This window comes from Rhinopithecus bieti, unplaced genomic scaffold (assembly GCF_001698545.2).
Source record: "Rhinopithecus bieti isolate Rb0 unplaced genomic scaffold, ASM169854v2 scaffold_5626, whole genome shotgun sequence".
Taxonomy (NCBI): Eukaryota; Metazoa; Chordata; class Mammalia; order Primates; family Cercopithecidae; genus Rhinopithecus; species Rhinopithecus bieti.
This window is the reverse complement of record NW_016805666.1, coordinates 8,937,869-8,955,850: the sequence shown is the minus strand read 5'-3', so window position 1 is coordinate 8,955,850 and position 17,982 is coordinate 8,937,869. Positions and strand designations below refer to the sequence as shown.

At 54.6% G+C, this 17,982-nt stretch overlaps 1 protein-coding gene across 3 annotated transcripts in view; it reads left to right on the top strand.

Moving 5' to 3' along the window:
- Positions 1-17,982, top strand: part of XXYLT1 (xyloside xylosyltransferase 1) — a 198,459-nt gene that overhangs the window by 9,590 nt on the left and 170,887 nt on the right. The window contains exons 1-3 of one of the 3 annotated variants that reach the window (XM_017873481.1): positions 14,656-15,015; positions 16,696-16,773; positions 17,050-17,184. The exons of 1 other annotated variant lie outside the window; for it this stretch is intronic. In XM_017873481.1, coding sequence (XP_017728970.1) covers positions 14,974-15,015; positions 16,696-16,773; positions 17,050-17,184 — 255 coding nt within the window. In that variant the 5' untranslated portion in view covers positions 14,656-14,973. Of the gene's footprint in view, positions 1-14,655; positions 15,016-16,695; positions 16,774-17,049; positions 17,185-17,982 lie in introns of those variants that run through there. One more of the 3 variants, XM_017873482.1, reaches the window with a different exon arrangement.

Sequence of the window (17,982 nt, the reverse complement as noted above, 5' to 3'; positions counted from 1 at the left end):
TACTTAGCCTAGTGTTTTTAGGGTTCACGTTGTAGCATTGCATTAATACTTCATCTTTTTTATGGTTGGATACTATTCCATCGTATGGATAATTATGCCACATCATCCATTCATCAGTTGATGAACATTTGGGTTCTTGCCACTTTGAGGCTGTTATGAATAATGCTGCTGTGAACATTTACTTAGAAGTTTTTGTTGGCCGGGCGTGGTGACTGATTTGCTGTAGGTCCCAGCACTTTGGGAGGGCTGGAGGCGGGCGGATCACAAGGCAGGTAGATCGGAGGGACCATCCTGGCTCACAACAGTGAAAGCCCGTCTCTGCCCTAAAAATACAAAAAAATGCGGGCGGTGGCGGGGCGCTGTAGTCCCAGGGTACTCGGAGGCCTTCAGGCAGGAGGGAATGGGCCGTGAACCCGGAGGCGGAAGTTTGCAGGAACCAAGATCGCGCCACCTGCACCCCAGGCCTGGGCGGCAGAGTGAGACTCTGTCTCAAAAAAAAAAAAAAAAAAAAAAAAAAAGATTTTGTGTGGACACGTTTTCACATCACCGGGGCATAACCTAGGAGTAGAATGGTTAACTCTGTTTAACCTTTTGAGGAACTGCCAAACTCAGTCGCTATACCATTTTACATTCCCACCAGCAGTGTATGGGGGTTCTGGTTTCTCCACATCCTCACCAGCACTTGGAATCATCCATCTTTTCAATTACGGCTATTCTAGTGGGTGTGAAGTGGTATCTCATTTTAGTTTTGGTCTGCATTTCCCTAATGACAAGTGATGAGATGATTACATGTTGCTAAGGACAACTACATACATGTATTTGGTATTTTAAAAATATGTTTACCAAAATGCATTTTATTAAAAAAAAAAAAAAAAGTTACCTTGACTTTCCCCTTTGAGTAGCTGGGATTACACAGCCGTGCGCCACCATGCCCGGCTTAATTCTTGTATTTTTAGTAGAGACAGGGTTTTACCATGTTGGCCAGGCTGGGCTCGAACTCCTGACTTCAAGTGATCCGCCTGCCTTGGCCTCCCAAAATGCTGGGATTACAGCTGGGATTACAGGCATAAGCCACCGCGCCCGGCCTGTTCAGGCCTTTAGAATGTATACAAGTGCAGACGCCTCACTTGAGCTTGGCTGAGGTTGGAGAAAGAGGTGTGGAATCCCTGAGGCTGAGAGCAGGTGGCTTACGGAGCTCCCAGAGCAGCAGGAGGCACTTCAGGACCACGCTAGCAGCTGTGCCAAGGGGCTGTGGGTGTGGGGATGAGGGCTGGGCTGTAACCCAGCTCACAATCTGTCATCCGCCTGCTGATGACGCCCCAGATAAATCCATTCAATCTGAAGCAAAACTGCGCTTGCTGGGAGTGCAACTTCCCTCTCACTCTGCTTCAGGGAGCATTGCAGGTTCACCAAACATCGGATCGGGAAGGCAGCTCTGGGCTCAGTGTCCCTCCCCCAGCTGATACACTGGGCCAGAAAGGGGCAGTGACTAGTGCCACACCGAGCTGCCTTTAGAAGCAGCCCGACCCCTCCTCTGCTGTTCCAGGGAGATGTTAGCAGCAGCCCGGTCTTTTTCGGAAGGGTGGGTTGAGAGGCAGCCCACCCTAATACCCACAGTGGAGGTGGGAGGGCCTGTCGTCTTCACCTATCCCAGGGGGCTTCGCCTCCCTGTCTCCTCCTGGATCCGTCTCGCTTGGGAGGGAGGATGCAGTCCGACCTCCAGGAGGCAGAATCCGCTCAGTGTCCGGGGCTGGCTTTCCAGCTGCCCTGTGCCCGAGGCTGCGCAGCGGCGTCAGTGTTGCGGGACCTGGATGGGGGCTGCGGTGCAGGCACAGGTTTTGTCCTGTGCTCCGCGATGTGTGCTGGAGGCCCTCCGCGGCCGCGGTCGGCGCGAGACCCCCAGGCCTGCAGACCCGAGGGGCCGCGGGCGTCCAGCGTTGGGCGGAACTGGCCCCCCCTCCGCGGCGCGGTCTCTCCCCGGCCGGGGCCGCCACACGTGTCGAGTGCAGTCCCCGCGCGGCCGCTTGGGGGCGCCGCTGTATCGCGTCTGTGCGTCCGACCCCCGGGCTGCGAGGTGCGCACGGCTGCAGCCCCGAAGCCCGAGGCTCCCGCGGGCTGTATTTTTTCCTTCCTCGAGCCCCGCCCTCCCTTGTTGTTTCGAAAGCCCTGAAATGAAAGGCAGTCGGCAGGACTGTGGCGGGCGGTCATTTCCTTCCTGGGCTGCTGGTAAACCGGCTTTGATGAACCCTTTGGACAAGGCGGGGCCGAACCGCTGGGACGGGCGATCCGCTCCGCCGCAGCGTCGGAGGGAGGATGCATGGGCAGGCCCCTCGCGCCTGCCTGGTCCTCCCGGGGCCCAGCCACATCCCTTCCAGTCCGCCTGGTCCCCGGCACACCCGGCACACCCGGCGGGCCTCCGAGCCAGTGTGGGAAACGGGTCTGCGGGAGCTGCGTGCTGGGGGTGGTCCCTCTGTGTCCTGGCGCCGGTGGGGAGTTTGGCAAAGACCCGAGGCTGCCAGAGGCCGGCTCCGGGGGGCGCCCTGGTGCTGGGTCTGTGCCTGGCGCTGGCCTGGAGCCCGGCGTCCTTAATTGAGGGAGGGACTCGGATGCCACCTTACAGGCCTATCCCACGCGACTGCCCCCGATGAGATGAGGGCTTCCCAGGCCTGCTCCCGGGGCGGGAGGCCTCTCCCTGGGAGGAGCCCCACTGCCTGCCTGCTGGAAGGGCCGCCTGGCAGGGCCCGAAGGCCTCCCTGCTGCCCTTCCTCACACCCTTCCCCACACCCTTCCCATCCAGGGCTTTTGTCTTTCGCCCTGGGGCCACTCACACCGTCCTGTGAGTTGTGGAGGACAAGTCAAGATGACCAGGGCAACATCACGTCCGACGCCTTACCCGCAGGCCACAGGGACCTTGACTTCAGGGCTCTGACCCCAAGAGGCAACTCCAGCTACTTGCCTGTTCTGAGCAGTGGAGCCAGGCCTCATCAGCTGGCAGAAAGCCTGCTGTTAAGTTAATGTGTTTTAAATTAAAGCCATTTGTTTTATTTATTAGGGCGATGACTGCTAAGCAGCCCTCATTAAGCCATCCTCTGCTGGTGGGACTAGTCTCCCAGAGGCCGGCCCCTGCTGCCCTGCTCAGTTCTAGCCTGGGGATAGCACAGGTGTGCTGCTTAGATAACAGATGAAATGAGACAGCTCTCGGCCTGGCACATGGCAGGTGCTTGGTCAACGGTGGCTGCTAATAATGGTACCAGAATAGGTGTGTTGGGAGATGACACCCTGCTGTCATCACTCTAGAAAGCACATACCTGTTTATTCACCGTGCTGGTATCTCCCCTGCCAGGTAAGTATGATTCCGTTGATTCAGTTGGAGGGCAGTGCAGCCAGCTTGCAAAACAGCTTTCTGCCCAGGTTTATGTCCGGTGTCCCTGTGTTCTTACAAGTCTTCAGTTCTCCAAACTACTGTGTTTTTTTCTTCTCTGACACTCCTCCCGCCCCCACCTCTTGGCAGTATATCGTTTGAGTCTCTGTGAAAGCATGGGACACCTTCGCCTTATTTGATGTTCAGGGGCATCAGCACTTTCTCTTTCCTGCTGGAAGGAAGAGGCTCATCATCACATCGCTTCCTCACGGGCCCTAGCCCTGCCTGGCCCTGGGCAGAGGCTCTGCAATGCGAGCCGGCCTGTGCCCCGGAGTGGGAGCTGCTGCTTGTCAGGATCGTGAAGCCTTTGTAGTCTTGTGTAGATGACAGTCGCCTCTGTGAACGTTCCTTAGTTTCTCGAAGGTTCCAATTCAAATTTGTTGATAGTAAACGGTGCACAATTACACAATTTTTGATCAAATTTTGATGTTTTGTTTCTCTCTTAATGATTTTGGATTTGTTTTCTTGGTCTGATTGCACACACTAATTGTTTATAGTCATTTTTGGGCATCAGCCAAGTGTAAGCTGTAAATGACTTAAAAAGGCCGGGCCTCTGTGGAGACGCTCATGGATCCATATAGCCCCACATACTCCCAGAGCCCGCTCCTATGCCTGGCCGCCACGCTGCCCCCCTGAGTGGGGTCTCTGGCCTCACCCTCTGTGGCTCTTGCCTCACTGAAGGCTGTGAGGTGGCCCTGCTTTTGCCAGAGCATCGCAGCCCAGCAGCCCAGCATGTGAGCTCTGTGTGGCCGCTCAAGTGGCCAGGCTCCCTGAGTCCTGGTTGGGGTGGGGTTCTGCAGGGGCTTCATAGGCTCAGCAGGTGGATTTGTCGGTCTGAAAAACCTGCCCAAGATCAGGCACAGTGCAGGCTTTGCTTAGGGCGCCCTTGGCCACCGGCTGTCTAGAGGGTAGGAAGACACAGGGCTGAGGGTTCTGGGTGTGCCGGGGCTGCTTTGTGAGGATGGAGAGGCTGGCTGGGGGCAGGGAGCTTGGAGGATACGCATCCAGGATACATGGGTAGGATGGGACCTGCCTACCTTAGAAATGAGGGAACTCAGGCAGCTGGAGCCACAGACTGGCTCTGTCCTCTTTCCCTGGCAGGAGAGTCATGACCATAAGATGGGGCAGAGGGGAGCAGCTGGGGTGGGGCGGCCTGGCTGGGTGAGTGTGTGGCTCTCTGGGTTGGCAGAGTCAGCGGCAGCCAGGACTGCGGAGCGGGAGCCACAGAGAGAGCTAGGGGGCCTGTGCCGGCCCAGCCAGGAGTACCTGGCTGCCATGGTGATCCACCTGGCTGGACTGCCTGGGGTTGTGGTGTGCCCCGGCCACTTCCCATCTCTGGGACTTTGCTCAGGGGCTTCTTCCCCAGATCACCCATTCCTCCTGTCTTCATCTGATTAAGTCGCCCTTCCTGATGAAGCTCAGATGGTGCCAGTTATGTGGGGACCACCTCTCACCTCCACCCTGGTGAGCTCCTTTGCCCTGGCTCCTGCCAAGCTGACACTGGCCCTTCTGCCAGCTGCTGGGGGATGAGGGCTGTGTCTTATTTCATTCTCCAGGACGTAGTGGCGCAGGGCCTGGCGTGGGTAAGACTGCATAGGCTCGCACACTGGAGGAGCTGGATGCCAGCACGGTGGGCAGTGGGGTGTGAGTGCAGCCATGGAAGGCCAGGGTGGGATGGCTGGGCACCAATGCCCGTCAGATGTCCTGTGCACATGCCGCCCAGACATACAGGACCTGGCGTCCTTGGCTGCCTACAGAGGCCTCAAGCTTGTAAAGGAAGCTTCCTGGTCCCTCTTGTCGTGGGTTCTCCTGCAGAAAGTCATCCAGCCTGAGACTAGCTATGAAGTGTCAGCGGTGTTTTGGGTTTTGGAACTGACCCCCTTGCATTACCAGGAAGAAATGCTGGTGCTGGCCCTTGGGAGGCCCAAGGGGCTTCACTTGTCTCCCTCACCTGAGAGCCTTGGGGAGGTTGCTTGGTCTGCCTAGAGCCCCGGCTGGCGGGCAGTGCCCTGGGCAAGCTCTTCAGCCTGCACCTGCCCCTGGGTGCTCACTTCAGCTGGAGTGTGGTGGACAGAGTCCTGCCCAAATGTTACTGATCCTGAGTTCTGGGTCTTCCTCTGACCCTAGCTTCTGTTGGCAAAGCCTTCTGGTGTCTTTGCCTCAGTTTCTCATCCATAAGCGGGGTGGGGATGCTCCGGCTCTGAGTAACAGTCTCTTCTCTCCCGGTGGGTGTAGACAGTCTGTTCTCTCCCGGTGCGTGTAGACAGTCTGTTCTCTCCCGGTGCGTGTAGACAGTCTGTTCTCTCCCGGTGGGTGTAGACAGTCTGTTCTCTTCCGGTGGGTGTAGACAGTCTGTTCTCTTCGGGTGTGTGTAGACAGTGCTGGGGGCTCATAGAGCACATGCCCTTTCCAGAGCCTGTCCTGAATGTGCAGGGGAGAGGCTGCGGGGCGTGAGGAGGCTGCTCTTCCCCTCTTTCTGGGATAATCCCTGGAATGACCCTGGGCGAGGCTTCCGTGCTGACTTTCCTTCCGTCCTCTGGGAGGTACTGGTTCGTTTCTCGGGCACTGCCCTGTGTGGGGCGCACCTCAGACCTGCGGAGCATGAGGGTGAGGGGCGTGGAATGCCCAGAGCTGTCTCAGGTTTATCATCACCGTCAGTGAGCCACAGTTGCCACCATCGCAGGGGCCCCTAGGTGTCAGGCACCGTGCTGGATCCTGCTTTTCCTCCCTCATTTAACCTTGGAGCAGTCAGGCCGGTGAGGGGCAGCCAGTGCCCCAGGAAGAGGCTGCACAGAGGAGCGTGCCCGGAGTCCGGCTTGCTGATTCTTCAGCACTCTGCCCGATGCCTGTTGATTTTGGCGGTTCATTCTTGTCCCTCCAGAGCCAGGAGTGCTTTGTGAGAACTGGGGCCCACCAGAAGGCTTTCCACAGTGCCCTGTGCCTGCTGCTGGCTGGTCTCTTCCACTGGTCAGCCGGGTGGCACAGAACAGGGGAATCCCAGGGCTGCCTGGGGTGGACCTTCCCTCCCTCCTCCAGGAGCTGCCCATAGAACAGCAGGGAGCCTCTTTCTAGGAGGTGGGATTTACAGGCTGTGATGTTGGAGCCCCACCTCCCTCATTTAGCTGCAGAAGAGGTCTGGGTTGGAGGGAGTCCAGTCTCTGGTCCTGGAGTTGAGTCTATTCATGTTATCCATGAGAAAACGGGGGCCCAGAGAGGCCAAGCAACTTGCTCAGGGCCACACAGCTGCTCAGTGGACAAGGGAGACTGGGAGCAGCTCTCCTGTGCCCTCTTGGTTCCCTGCACTGGCGGTCTCCCTGCCTGCCTTCCCTTGCGTTCAGAAGCCAGTTCCGCATTGTGCTTGCTGTGTGCGCTGTTTTGTCTTCCGTTTTGGCTCTCAGCCTGTCACAGTTTTTGGATCTCACCCACTTGTGACTCCCTGCAGTCGCCTGTGTTTTGTGGACAATGAAAGCCTTTGCTCCACGCCCACCAGAAGGAAGCTTGGCGGCCTCCTCAGCTGCAGGCCCATAGTCACGGCTCCCTCCATCCCGTCGCCTGGCCCTGCTCATCTCACTCGAAGTTGAGTCCCCAGCCGATTCGGCCCTGCCCGGGGCTGAGCCTGTGGGTGCGAGCCAGCCGTGTGGGATGGGGAACCCCGCCGCTGTCTCCCGCCTGGTCCTGCGCTCCTGCAGCTCCAGTCCTGCGTTGACTGTCACAGGGATCTGCAGGCCGGGGCAGTGGCTCCCTGTTGGGCGAGCATGGTACTCGGAAACTGCCTGTTCTGCTGGTTTAGCCTGACTGAAGCTCCTTGCTGAGGGACTGCATTCCCTCTGCAGACCTATGGCCTTATGGGTCTTTCTGATGCTGCTGTTATCCCCTGCTCTGTCCGCGGGGCTGGTGACTTTCCCAGCCTGGGGCGGCTGGGGTTAGGGTCCGAGTCTGACTTCTTTCTCCTTCCTGTGCAGCTGGTGTGGGAATGGGTGTGCGTCTCTCGAATGAGTATGGTGTTGGCTGCAGACGGGCCGCTTTAGACTCTGGCTGTACCTCATCTTTCTGGGAGGTGGGGGTAGTTGTTTATATTCTCTGAACCACTTCCTGTCTGCAGCAGAGGCCCAGTCATATCACCTGCCCCAAAACATTGGTGTGGGGGCGGCATTAAGTGACTGAATGTGCATAGCACACCTGTTTGTGTTTGATGCGTGCTGGGCGGGCCCTTGGGCACTGCCCTGGCCCCGTGAAGGTCCTGCAGGTCTGTGTCCCGCCCTTGGTGGCTGTGCCCAGCGTTAGCATGCCACCTCATGGTCCTGCTCAGTGGCTCACCTGCTCACCCTGTGTCAGGTCCCAGCCTGGCGCAGGTGGCGCCCCCTGAATCCGGGCCGTGCGAGCCTGTTCCCTGGATGCCCAGGTTTGAGATGCTTGGGTTCGCCTTGGGAAACAAAAGAGCAGGTTTGGCACAGAGATCCCGCAAACGACAGACTTAATTATGCCCCGTGGACGTGCTGAGCCAAGAGTGAGAGGGTGACTGAGCCTGCAGAGGGCTCCGTGCGACGCCATGTGGCCCCCAGTTTCCTCCCAGTGGAAAAGGAACGAGCTTCCAGCTCAGCGAATGGCTTCCCAGAAGCAGATGGCACTTTGGAAACCACCTAGTCGGGCTTTGAGCCTGCGTCCTGTGGTTGGGAGTGTGGGGAGCGTGTTGTTTCTGCTGCTGACCCCAGTTTCAGGGCAAGTGTAACCTGTGGTCAGTGCAGGGTGGGGCTTTGGTCCCAGGCCCCGGGGCTGAGGCCCTGGAGAACCTGCGAGGCGTGGGCAGTCACTGCTGATGTCTGCGCCATGGCCAGAGTCTCTGAGCCCTGATGGCCCACTGGGGCCTGATTTATGGGAGTCTTTGGGGGACTTGTTCCAGCCTGGAAATACGAGGGAAATCTTACCACCCTGGTGGGGGGTGCTCCCTGGTGCAGAGCTGGGCATTGGGTACCCCTGTGATTTGTCTGAGGGCACCGTTTCCCTCTGGCATTACCCTTTAAAACTTGCTTCAGGGAAGAGTGATTGGCTGCATTGTTGAATTTGCTGAGCAGCATCTGTGGAGGATGTAAACCGCCAGGTAGGCTGGCCCTGCTTGCTGATCTCTTTTCTGGGCTCACCGAGTGGCTTTTGCTTTGATCAGAAATGTGAACAGGCCGGGCGCAGTGGTTCACGCCTGTAATCCTAGAACTTTGGGAGGCCGAGGCCGGTGGATCACCTGAGGTCAGGAGTTCCAGACCAGCCTGACCAACATAGTGAAACCCCGTCTCTACTAAAAATACAAAAATTAGCCAGGTGTGGTGGTGCGCGCCCGTAATCCCAGCTACTTGAGAGGCTGAGGCAGGAGAATTGCCTGAACCCAGCAGGCAGAGGTTGTGGTGAGCTGAGATCACAACACTGCACTGCAGCCTGGGAGACAAGAACTCCTTCTCAAAAAAGAAAAAAAAAAAAAAGTGAAATGTGAACAGTTGAAGTTTTTAGAACTGATGTGGCTCTCAGAGAGTTGGGAGACATTTTAAGGCAAATACAAAATGAAAACATTTCCTTTACTTAAGGCTGTGTAGGCTGTGTCTTAAGCAGTGGCCTTGGGAAATGAAACGTGGTCTTGCAGTTTAGCCCCTGATTTCTGGAGCTGTTGACTTCTGAGCCTTTTCCTGTGACATGTGCGGCATCTGGACCTGATTTGTGGGAGTCTTTGGGGGATTTGTTCCAGCCTGGAAATATGAGAGGGAAATCTCACTGGCCCAGGAGAGGAGGCAGCTCAGGACAGCCTTCCCTGGGCCCTGCGGAGAGGGAGGGTCTGAGAACAGGGCAGGAGAAAGTGCTTGGAGAAAAGCGGGCAGCTGGGGTGCGGTGCCTGGACCCCACGGAGAGCCTTTTGTGACTTTCTTCTCCAGGCAGCGGAAAGCTGTAAATCTCATTCAACAACCGTCTTCATTTTCCCATGTTCCCTGGAGCCCTTGTCTCTTGGGGCCTAGTTTGGATCGAGCAGGGGAATGTTGTTCTCTACTCATTGCACTGAATAGGGGACCCACCTGTGGTGGCGAATGCCATCAACGCCTCCCCGTCTCGCTGCCCTGTCTCCGGCTTATTGTTCCTATCACTGTAGCATAAGTTATGGTGGTATTTCTTTTGTAACCTGAGCTGTGAGTTTCTGGTTTTTCACACAATAAATAACACCACAGTGAATCTCTCTCTCTGTGTGTGTGTACCCGTGGTTTTTTTTCTTCTTTTGAATTGTTCCCTGGAACCTTCCTTGATTCTTCACAAGAAACACTTCCCAGTCCTATGTGGTCCTGTTCCCACAGATTAACACGTGGAGATCCGGTCAGGCTGCTCCTCAGCCGCCACTCTCCTGCCTCTTCATTATGAAGAGTTTTTCCTGCTAATTTATATCACACAACCCCACTTTCCGCCTCTCATGATATAATTTATTTTTTAGATGCTAAAATTTTAGTTCTGGAACAAGCCAAAACAGAAAATGAGAAAAAAAAAAAGTGACAGATACTTTTGTTTCTACTGTGTTAAACAGGTGCTAACATTTTTCTCTTATTTGCTTAAGATTCTTATTTTAAGGAAATAAAATATAGACGTGGCTAAAGCTCACTCTAGTTCTTCTCTGTCCTACTCCCTCTATTTACTGTCACAAGAAGTCAGTGTGTTTTGTGCAATTTGTATGTTTTCTTTTACCACGTGTGTATGTATGCATAAAATATCTATGTATTACTGCTTTGTATGTTTCCAGCAGTTATGTAAACACTCTTGTATATCCATTTGTCATTTCATTGTGAGTATGAGATTTCATAGCATTGTGATTGTGAGATTTATCTTTGCTGATACATGGAAGTCTTGCCCGGTCATTTTAATTGCTGCGTAGTATTTTATTGTGGGTGGACCTCCGTTTACTCATTTGCCTTCTGAGAGATGGCTGGGCGGTTCCCCTGTTTTGTCACCCCCACTATGGTGAGCACCCGGGGACACGTGCATCTGCAGCTGTGCTTGAGGCTCTCCAGGGCCACGCCTGGAAGGGGCTCCTGGGTCCTGGGGTGCGTGCATCTTCTGCTTTGCAGGACCCTGGTGAGCTCCCCTCCAGGTGGCTCTTCACCTTCCCATTCCGCGTTCTCCCGAGCACTTGGTGGAGACTCTCTTTGATTGGTGTGGGTCCTGCTGCGTTTGAGGCAGGAGGTAGAGGCTTGGGGGCAACTTTGGGAATAGGATGGGAGGGAAATTTTGAGAGCAGACCTGAGTGGCTCCTTCGTGCCACCTCAGACTTCCTGGTTGTGCAGACACTTGGACCAGCCCTCCGAGAGCGTTCAGAGTCTCTGTGGAGGGTAGAGAGGAGGGTGCCTCCAGCTGCAGGCGGAGCAGCCCCTCACTGAAGTCTGGACCCGGTACTCAGCACAGCTTCACAGGGATCTGTCCTGGCCTCGCTCCCCTCACGGGCAGGTGCAGGGCTGTATGAGAAGGACCCGGGGCCTGGTTTCTGGGCTGGCTCCTCTAGGGACCTGCTGCATAACCTGTGGATAGCCCCTTTCCACCTGGTTGGGCCCCGCCTTTCCCGTCAGAAACACATGGGGTCACATCAGTGATTTGGGTGACTGCTTAGCTCTACCCATATTGGTCACCCACTTGATTTTTGCAGTTAGCAAGTGGTCTCTGCTTTCCTAACCATGGTCTGCTAGGCCTGAGCCTTGGGGAGCCAGCAGGTGCGGTGGTGGTGGGGACCTGCCCACAGTGCAGCAGGGGCCTGGCACAAGGGTGACTTGGCTGTCTCCTTCCTGCGGCTGTGCTCAGTGAGATGGTCTGTGCTTTCATGTAGCTTGAGGGAGTCCTCAGACCCCAGGGCCATCTGGCCAGGGCACATTTATGCCGACAGAGGGAAGCCTAGGTTGGCCCTTGTGGGTCATTCACAAAAGCCAGAGGCAAACGAGTGCTGCTTTGAGATGAGCATTTTTTTTGTTTGTTTGTTTTTTGAGACAGAGTCTCGCTCTATCATCCAGGCTGGAGTACAGTGGTGCGATCTTGGCTCACTGCAAGCTCTGCCTCCCGGGTTCACGCCATTCTCCTGCCTCAGCCTCCCGAGTAGCTGGGACTACAGGCACCCGCCACCATGCCCAGCTAATTTTTTGTATTTTTAGTAGAGACGGGATTTCACCGTGTTAGCCAGGATGGTCTCGATCTGACCTCGTGATCCACCTGCCTCGGCCTCCCAAAGTGCTGGGATTACAGGCGTGAGCCACCGCGCCTGGCCTGAGATGAGCATTTTTAAGATCCGTGTAATCCCATCCAGTACTGCTGCTCTCTGAAGCCATCATTCAGCCTGGGCATCTACTATGTGCTGGGTGCTGTCCTGGGAACTTGGGTGTATCAATGAACAGAAGAGACAGAACAGGTGAAAAGTCCCTGCCTTGTAGCACTCATATCCTGGCAGGAAGAGGACTAAATGAGCTCTTAAAAATGTCTAGTTTGCTACCCGGGAGGCACTGCAGTAGGGGTTCATAAAGGGTTAGGTTTCTTTTCATTTCTTTGTTCCATGAAAAGCAGATGAATAAATCATACAGTAAGTTAGCAGGTGAGTACGTTATACTGTGTGTCGGCAGGAGAAGAGGACCAGGAGTATGGGGGTGGTTGCAGTTTGTTTTTTGAGATGGAGTTGCACTCTTGTTGCCCAGACTGGAGTGCAGTGACGTGATCTCTGCTCACTGCAACCTCTGCCTCCTGGGTTCAAGTGATTCTCCTGCCTCAGCCTCCCAAGTAGCTGGAATTACAGGCATGTGCCACCACGCCCAGCTTATTTTTGTATTTTTTAGTAGAGACGGGGTTTCTCCATGTTGGTCAGGCTCGTCTCGAACTCCCGACCTCAGGTGATTCATCCGCCTTGGCCTCCCAAAGTGCTGGGATTACAGGCGTGAGCCGCCGCGCCCGGCCAGTTGCAGTTTTTAATTGGATGGTCAGGGAAGCTGTCACTGAAAGGTGGCATTGAGTGAAGACCTGAAGGAAGGAAGGAGCTGGCTGGGCAGCCCTGGCAAGGAGCATCCGGGCAGCAGGCGTGAGGGGCTGCTGCGTCAGAGGCTCAGCGCAGTGGCCTGGGCGAGCGCAGTGGGAATCCGTGCCAGAGCTAGCAGGAAGAGGGTAGCTCCCAGCCTGCATCGGAGTGAGGATTCCAGCTTTGACTGGCTCAGAGGAGGAGGGCTCTGGCCTCCATGTGGAGAGTAGAATGAGGAGCCATCACCCTGGCCCCGGGGAGAGAGGATGGTGCTGGGCCCGGGGAAGCTGTGGTGGTGGTGAGCGGCGGAGGGCTCTGGATCCGTCAGGAAAGGGCCGTTACTAGGTTGGGATGTTGAGGTTTTCCCCACTGGAGTTTATTTATGCGTGGACTTGAAGTATGTGGCATCAAGAGAGCTGGTGACCACACGTTTACCTCTTCTGACGGCGCTTGGGTTTGTAGTGAGCAGGCTCAGTGGGAGCTGTGCCCCTTAATGAAGGAGTCAAATAGGACAAGTGAAGCGAGGGCAACCCTGGTTCCTGAAAGGTTGAGTGTATTCTGGAATCAGCGAGACCTGGGCTGAAATCTGGGCTTTGGCCATCGACCAAGTCACTTTGGGCAGGGGCCTTCCCCTCTCTGGCCACAGCTGCCTCCTTTCCACGGGGCATGGTGATGGCGAGGATGAGATGAGCTCATGTCTGTCTACGTTGCTGCCTGACACGTTTCCTTTCTTTGTGATCCCATGAAGAGCAGGTGCCAGTGTGCCATGTGCCTGTCATGTGCCATGCGCCTGGTGTAAGCCATGTGCCCGTCGTGTGCTGATGTGAGCTGTATGCCTCTGATGTGAGCCGTATGCCTGTTTTATACAGTATGGTGCTGCCATGCGCCTGGTGTGAGCCATGTGCCCGTCGTGTGCTGATGTGAGCCGTATGCTCACATGTTTTATACGGTATGGTGCTGCCATGCACCTGGTGTGAGCCATGTGCCCGTCGTGTGCTGATGTGAGCCGTATGCCTCTGATGTGAGCCGTATGCCTCTGATGTGAGCCGTATGCCTGTTTTATACAGCATGGTGCTGCTTAGAGAAGTGCCGGATCCTGAACATTGCCTGGTGGGTGTAACCTTTTGAGGTTACAGGAAGGCATTTAGTGAGAGGCTTTAGATGAGACATTAGGTGAATTAGGTGAGTGGGTTCTGACGTCAGGCGGGGAAATCAGCGTGTTGAACTCCTCCTGGCTGCTGGTGCCGTGTTTGGCCTTTTAAACACAGTGTCTCAGCCACAGAAGGAGGCATCGGATGTGAGCAGTGCATCTAAAATTCCGTCTGCATGTTTCCTTTGTGCATTTTCCCAGTGTCCTAGAGCTGTCTGCAGTATTACCTACTTAATGTATATTTTAATTTGACTCCCGTATTAGTCCATTTTCACACTGCTGATAAAGACATACCCGAGACTGGGTAATTTATACAGGAAAAAGGGGTTTGTTTTTTAGAGGTGGAGTCTCGCTCTGTCTCCCAGGCTGGAGTACAGTGGCGCGATCTTGGCTCACTGCAATCTCCTTCCTCTGAGTTCAGGCGATTCTCCTGCCGCAGCCTCCCGAGTAGCTGGGATTACAGGTGCCAGCCACCATGCTCAGCTAATTTTTGTATTTTCTTAGTAGAGACGGCATTTCACCATGTTGGCCAGGCTGGTCTCAGACTCCTGACCTCAGGTGATCCGTCCGCCTTGGCCTCCCAAAGTGCTGGGATTACAGGTGTGAGCCACTGCGCCTGGCCAAGGAAAAAGGGCATTTTAATGACTTACAGTTCCTTGTGGCTGGGGAAGTCTCAGAATCATAGTGGAAGATGAGCGAGTCACGTCTTACATTGGATGGCAGCAGGCAAAAAAAGAGGGGAAACTCCCGTCTCTTGTTGTGTTGTTGTTGTGCAGGGAAACTCCTCCTTAAAGAGCCATCAAATCTCATGAGACTTACTATCACAGGAACTGCGTGGGAAAGACCTGCCCGCACGATTCAGTTACCTCCCGCTGGGTCCCTCCCACAACGTGTGGGAATTCAAGATGAGATTTGGGTGGGGACACAGCCAAACCATATCAACTCCTTTTCCTTCTTCTTTTCTCCTTAGCTCCTCCTGAGGTAGTATCTGTTGAAATCAAAGTTCTAAAGCGTTTTTCTTAGTACTTTGCACAACAATATAAGCCTGTAAATATTGAAGTGGTTGGTCCGTGTGCCTGCAGGACTCCCTTTTGCACCCCTCTGGATGTGTGTGTACCAATCTCAGGGAGCACTGGACGAGGGGCTTTGTGAAACCCAGGAGAGCAGGCAGCCTTGGAAAGCGGCTGATAAGGTTTGGCTGTGTCCGGACCCAAATCTCACCGGAAATTCTAATCCACACGTGTCACAGAGGAAGGGAGGTGATTGGATCGTGGGGGCGGGACTTCCTCCCTGCTCTTCTCGAGAGTCAGCTCTCAGGACATCTGCTGTTTGAAAGTGTGTAGCGCTTCCCTCTTCTCTCTCGTCCTGCTGCACCCTGTGCCATGTGTCCCCTACGCCATGATTGTGCGTTTCCTGAGGCCTCCCCAGCCATGCAGAATCGTGAGTCCATCAAACCTCTTTTTCTTATAAATCACCAAGTCTTGGGTAGTTCTTTATAGCAGTGTGAGAACAGACTAATACAGCAGCTGAGCCTGCCCTGGAGTTGGAGGGTTTGAGCCTGGCAGGGCTGTCTGGGGATCATGGCTCTCCTCCTTGGGCTCCAGCTGTGTCCCCAACCCAGAGAACCAGGAGGGAGGTGGGGGGCCAGTCGGAACTGGGGCTCTGTGCCAGTTTCAAGAGAGGCGGGCCCCTAGAGGAGGCTGTGCACAGGGTGGGGTGTGGGGGATGGGGACGAGCCTCGCGGCCCAGGCCACCTTCCTGCCTGCGTGACAGAAGCAGGAATCTGGCTCGGTGCCTCCCTTTGGGTGTTACTCATGGTAAAACTGCAGTGTTCTTTGGAGGTCATAGGTCATGGGATGGAAGGACAAATCGAGGAATTTGGCAAAGAAGCCCCACAGCCCCAAGTGGTCGGCTTGGTGAATATGTGGACTGTGTCCGCCCACCCTCAGATTTCACAGTGAAATCCTGGAACTGCCATTTGCTCTCTTCTCCCATCTCATCTCCTTCCTCTCTTTCCCTCGCTGTCATACCTCTTCCCCTCCTTTTTATGGGGTGGAACATGTTATTTTGTAGAAAAACGGCTTCTACTGTCGGGAAAATTTAGTATTAAATGTCAAAAAACATGATTTATAGAAAAGGCGAATTAAGGAATGTTTCTACCCACTGTGCAAGGATTATTTCCAAAAAGTTCGCTAAAAGTATTCTTTAGTGAGTGCCAAAAACAGGTGGTGAGTGACTCCGTGCGTTTGTTTTGACAAATGCCTGCTCAGTGTGGAGAGATGGAAATTGGGACCAGGAGGCTGCAGCGGCAGGTGCCGAGTGGCGCTGGGGAGGGTGCGCCACCCTCCCGAGGCCGGGCTGGGAGTCCGGGACTGGCTCTCCGACTGTGGCTGTGGGGGCTGGATAGTCTGTGTTAAAGAAATCATGGATTTATGCTTGTGGAACCCCTCAGGGTGTGTCACGGTGTCAGGAAGGCCATGTGGCCACATTCTAACGTCACTGTTGGCTGGTCACGAACACAGAGTCCAGAGGATAGCACAGACCCCTGCTTGCCCCCACCTCTCCTTTGGAGCTGCCTTGTGGTTTATTCCTCATCAGCCTGGAGGAGTGTCCGGGGCTCACCCCCTCTGCCTCTGCTCACTCCTCAATCCTCTCAACGCGTTTCTTTTCATCTTTCCCCTGAGTCTTGCTCTCCCTCCAGGGACATGGCTCCATCCTGCTGGTTTGCCATAGTTCCTCATGGTCATCCTGGAAATTCATCTGGAAGGCCCAGGTGTTTAAGGTCCACAAGGTGCTATACCTACAAGACAGACAAACTCTGTATTACTACGCTAACACGGTCTTCGTCCCTGTATCCGCTTGCCAAAGACCCTCTTGCCATTGGAGGTGAGGAAGACACGAGCAGGGTGAAGGGAAGGAGAACTGGTCTGGCCACACTGGGCACAGAGAGGGCACTGGATCCTTTACCCGGGTCTTCTTTCTTACAGTCATGACAGCCTTGTCTTCCTGGAGACCGATGCTTGATTGTTGCTCTGTTAGGAGCACCTGGGTCAAAAGCAAATTGAGATTTTGAAAGAGAAAAGGGGTTGATTGTAGCCATTTATCCTCTCTTCATTACAGGCAAGAAAAAACCTGGTGAACCACAAGTGTGCTAGATGGAGAAGGATGAGAATAAATGTGAAGAGAATAAATCAGCAGGTGTGTGTGTGGTTGTGTTGTCTTCTGTATTGGACCATTTTTGCGTTGCTATAAAGAGATACCCGAGATTGTCTAATGTATTTTAAAAAGAGGTGTAATTGGCTCGCGGTTCTGCAGGCCGTAGAGAAGGGTGGTGCCAGCGTGTGCTTCTGGGGAGGGCCTTCGGAAGCTTCCGATCATGGCGGAAGGGGAAGGGGAAGCAGGCACGTCACAGGGTGAGAGCAGGGGCAGGACAGAGTGGAAGCGGGTGGAGGTGCCACACACTTCTACAACCAGATCTGCCGTGAACCGCCTGCGCGAGAGCTAACTTACCTGCAAGGGGAAGGTGCTAAGCCATTCATGAAGGATCCGCCCCCACGATTCCGTACCTCCCACCAGGCCCCGCGTCCAGCACTGTGGATCACATTCAAGGTGAGATTTGGGGGGGAGACTCGTAGCATCCTCTCTGCCTCTTCCCGCCCCCACGTGAGGCAAATACCCATGGTTCCTTCAGTCGCGCCTCGAATTAAATGGTTTCTGGACCGCTTGCCTCCTTGGGACGCTCTAGAACAGGTGTGTCCACTCTTTGGGCTTCCTGGGGCCACACTGGAAGAAGGCGAATTGTGCCGGGCGCCATGGCTCACGCCTGTAATCCCAGCACTTTGGGAGGCCGAGGTGGGCCGATCACTTGCAGGAGTTCAAGACCAGCCTGGCCAATATGGTGAAACCCCCCTCTACTAAAAATACAAAATTAGCTGGGTGTGGTGGCACATGCCTGTAATCCCGGCTACTCAGGAGGCTGAGGCAGGAGAATCGCTTGAACCCAGGAGGCAGAGATTGTGGTGAGCCGAAATCATGCCGCTGCACTCCAGCCTGGGTGACAGAGCGAGACTCCATCTCAAAAAAAAAAAAAAAAAAAAAGAATTATCTTGGGTCACACATAAAATACACTAACACTAATGATAGCTGAACTAAAAAAAGAAAATTGCAAAAAACTCATACGTTGGGCCACATTCAAAGCCAGACTAGGCCTGGGTTGGACAAGCTTGCTCCAGAATTTGCCCATTGTCCTCCTGCAATGTGACTCAAGAACCAAACCCAACCAGTACCCTGGGGCCATCTGACAGGGATTGAGTAGAATGGGGTCATCTGTCACCTTCTTTCTCAGAGTGCCTAGGGGCCACCTACAGTAGAACCACTTGGGAGTGGTATTTTTTTTTTTTTTTTTTT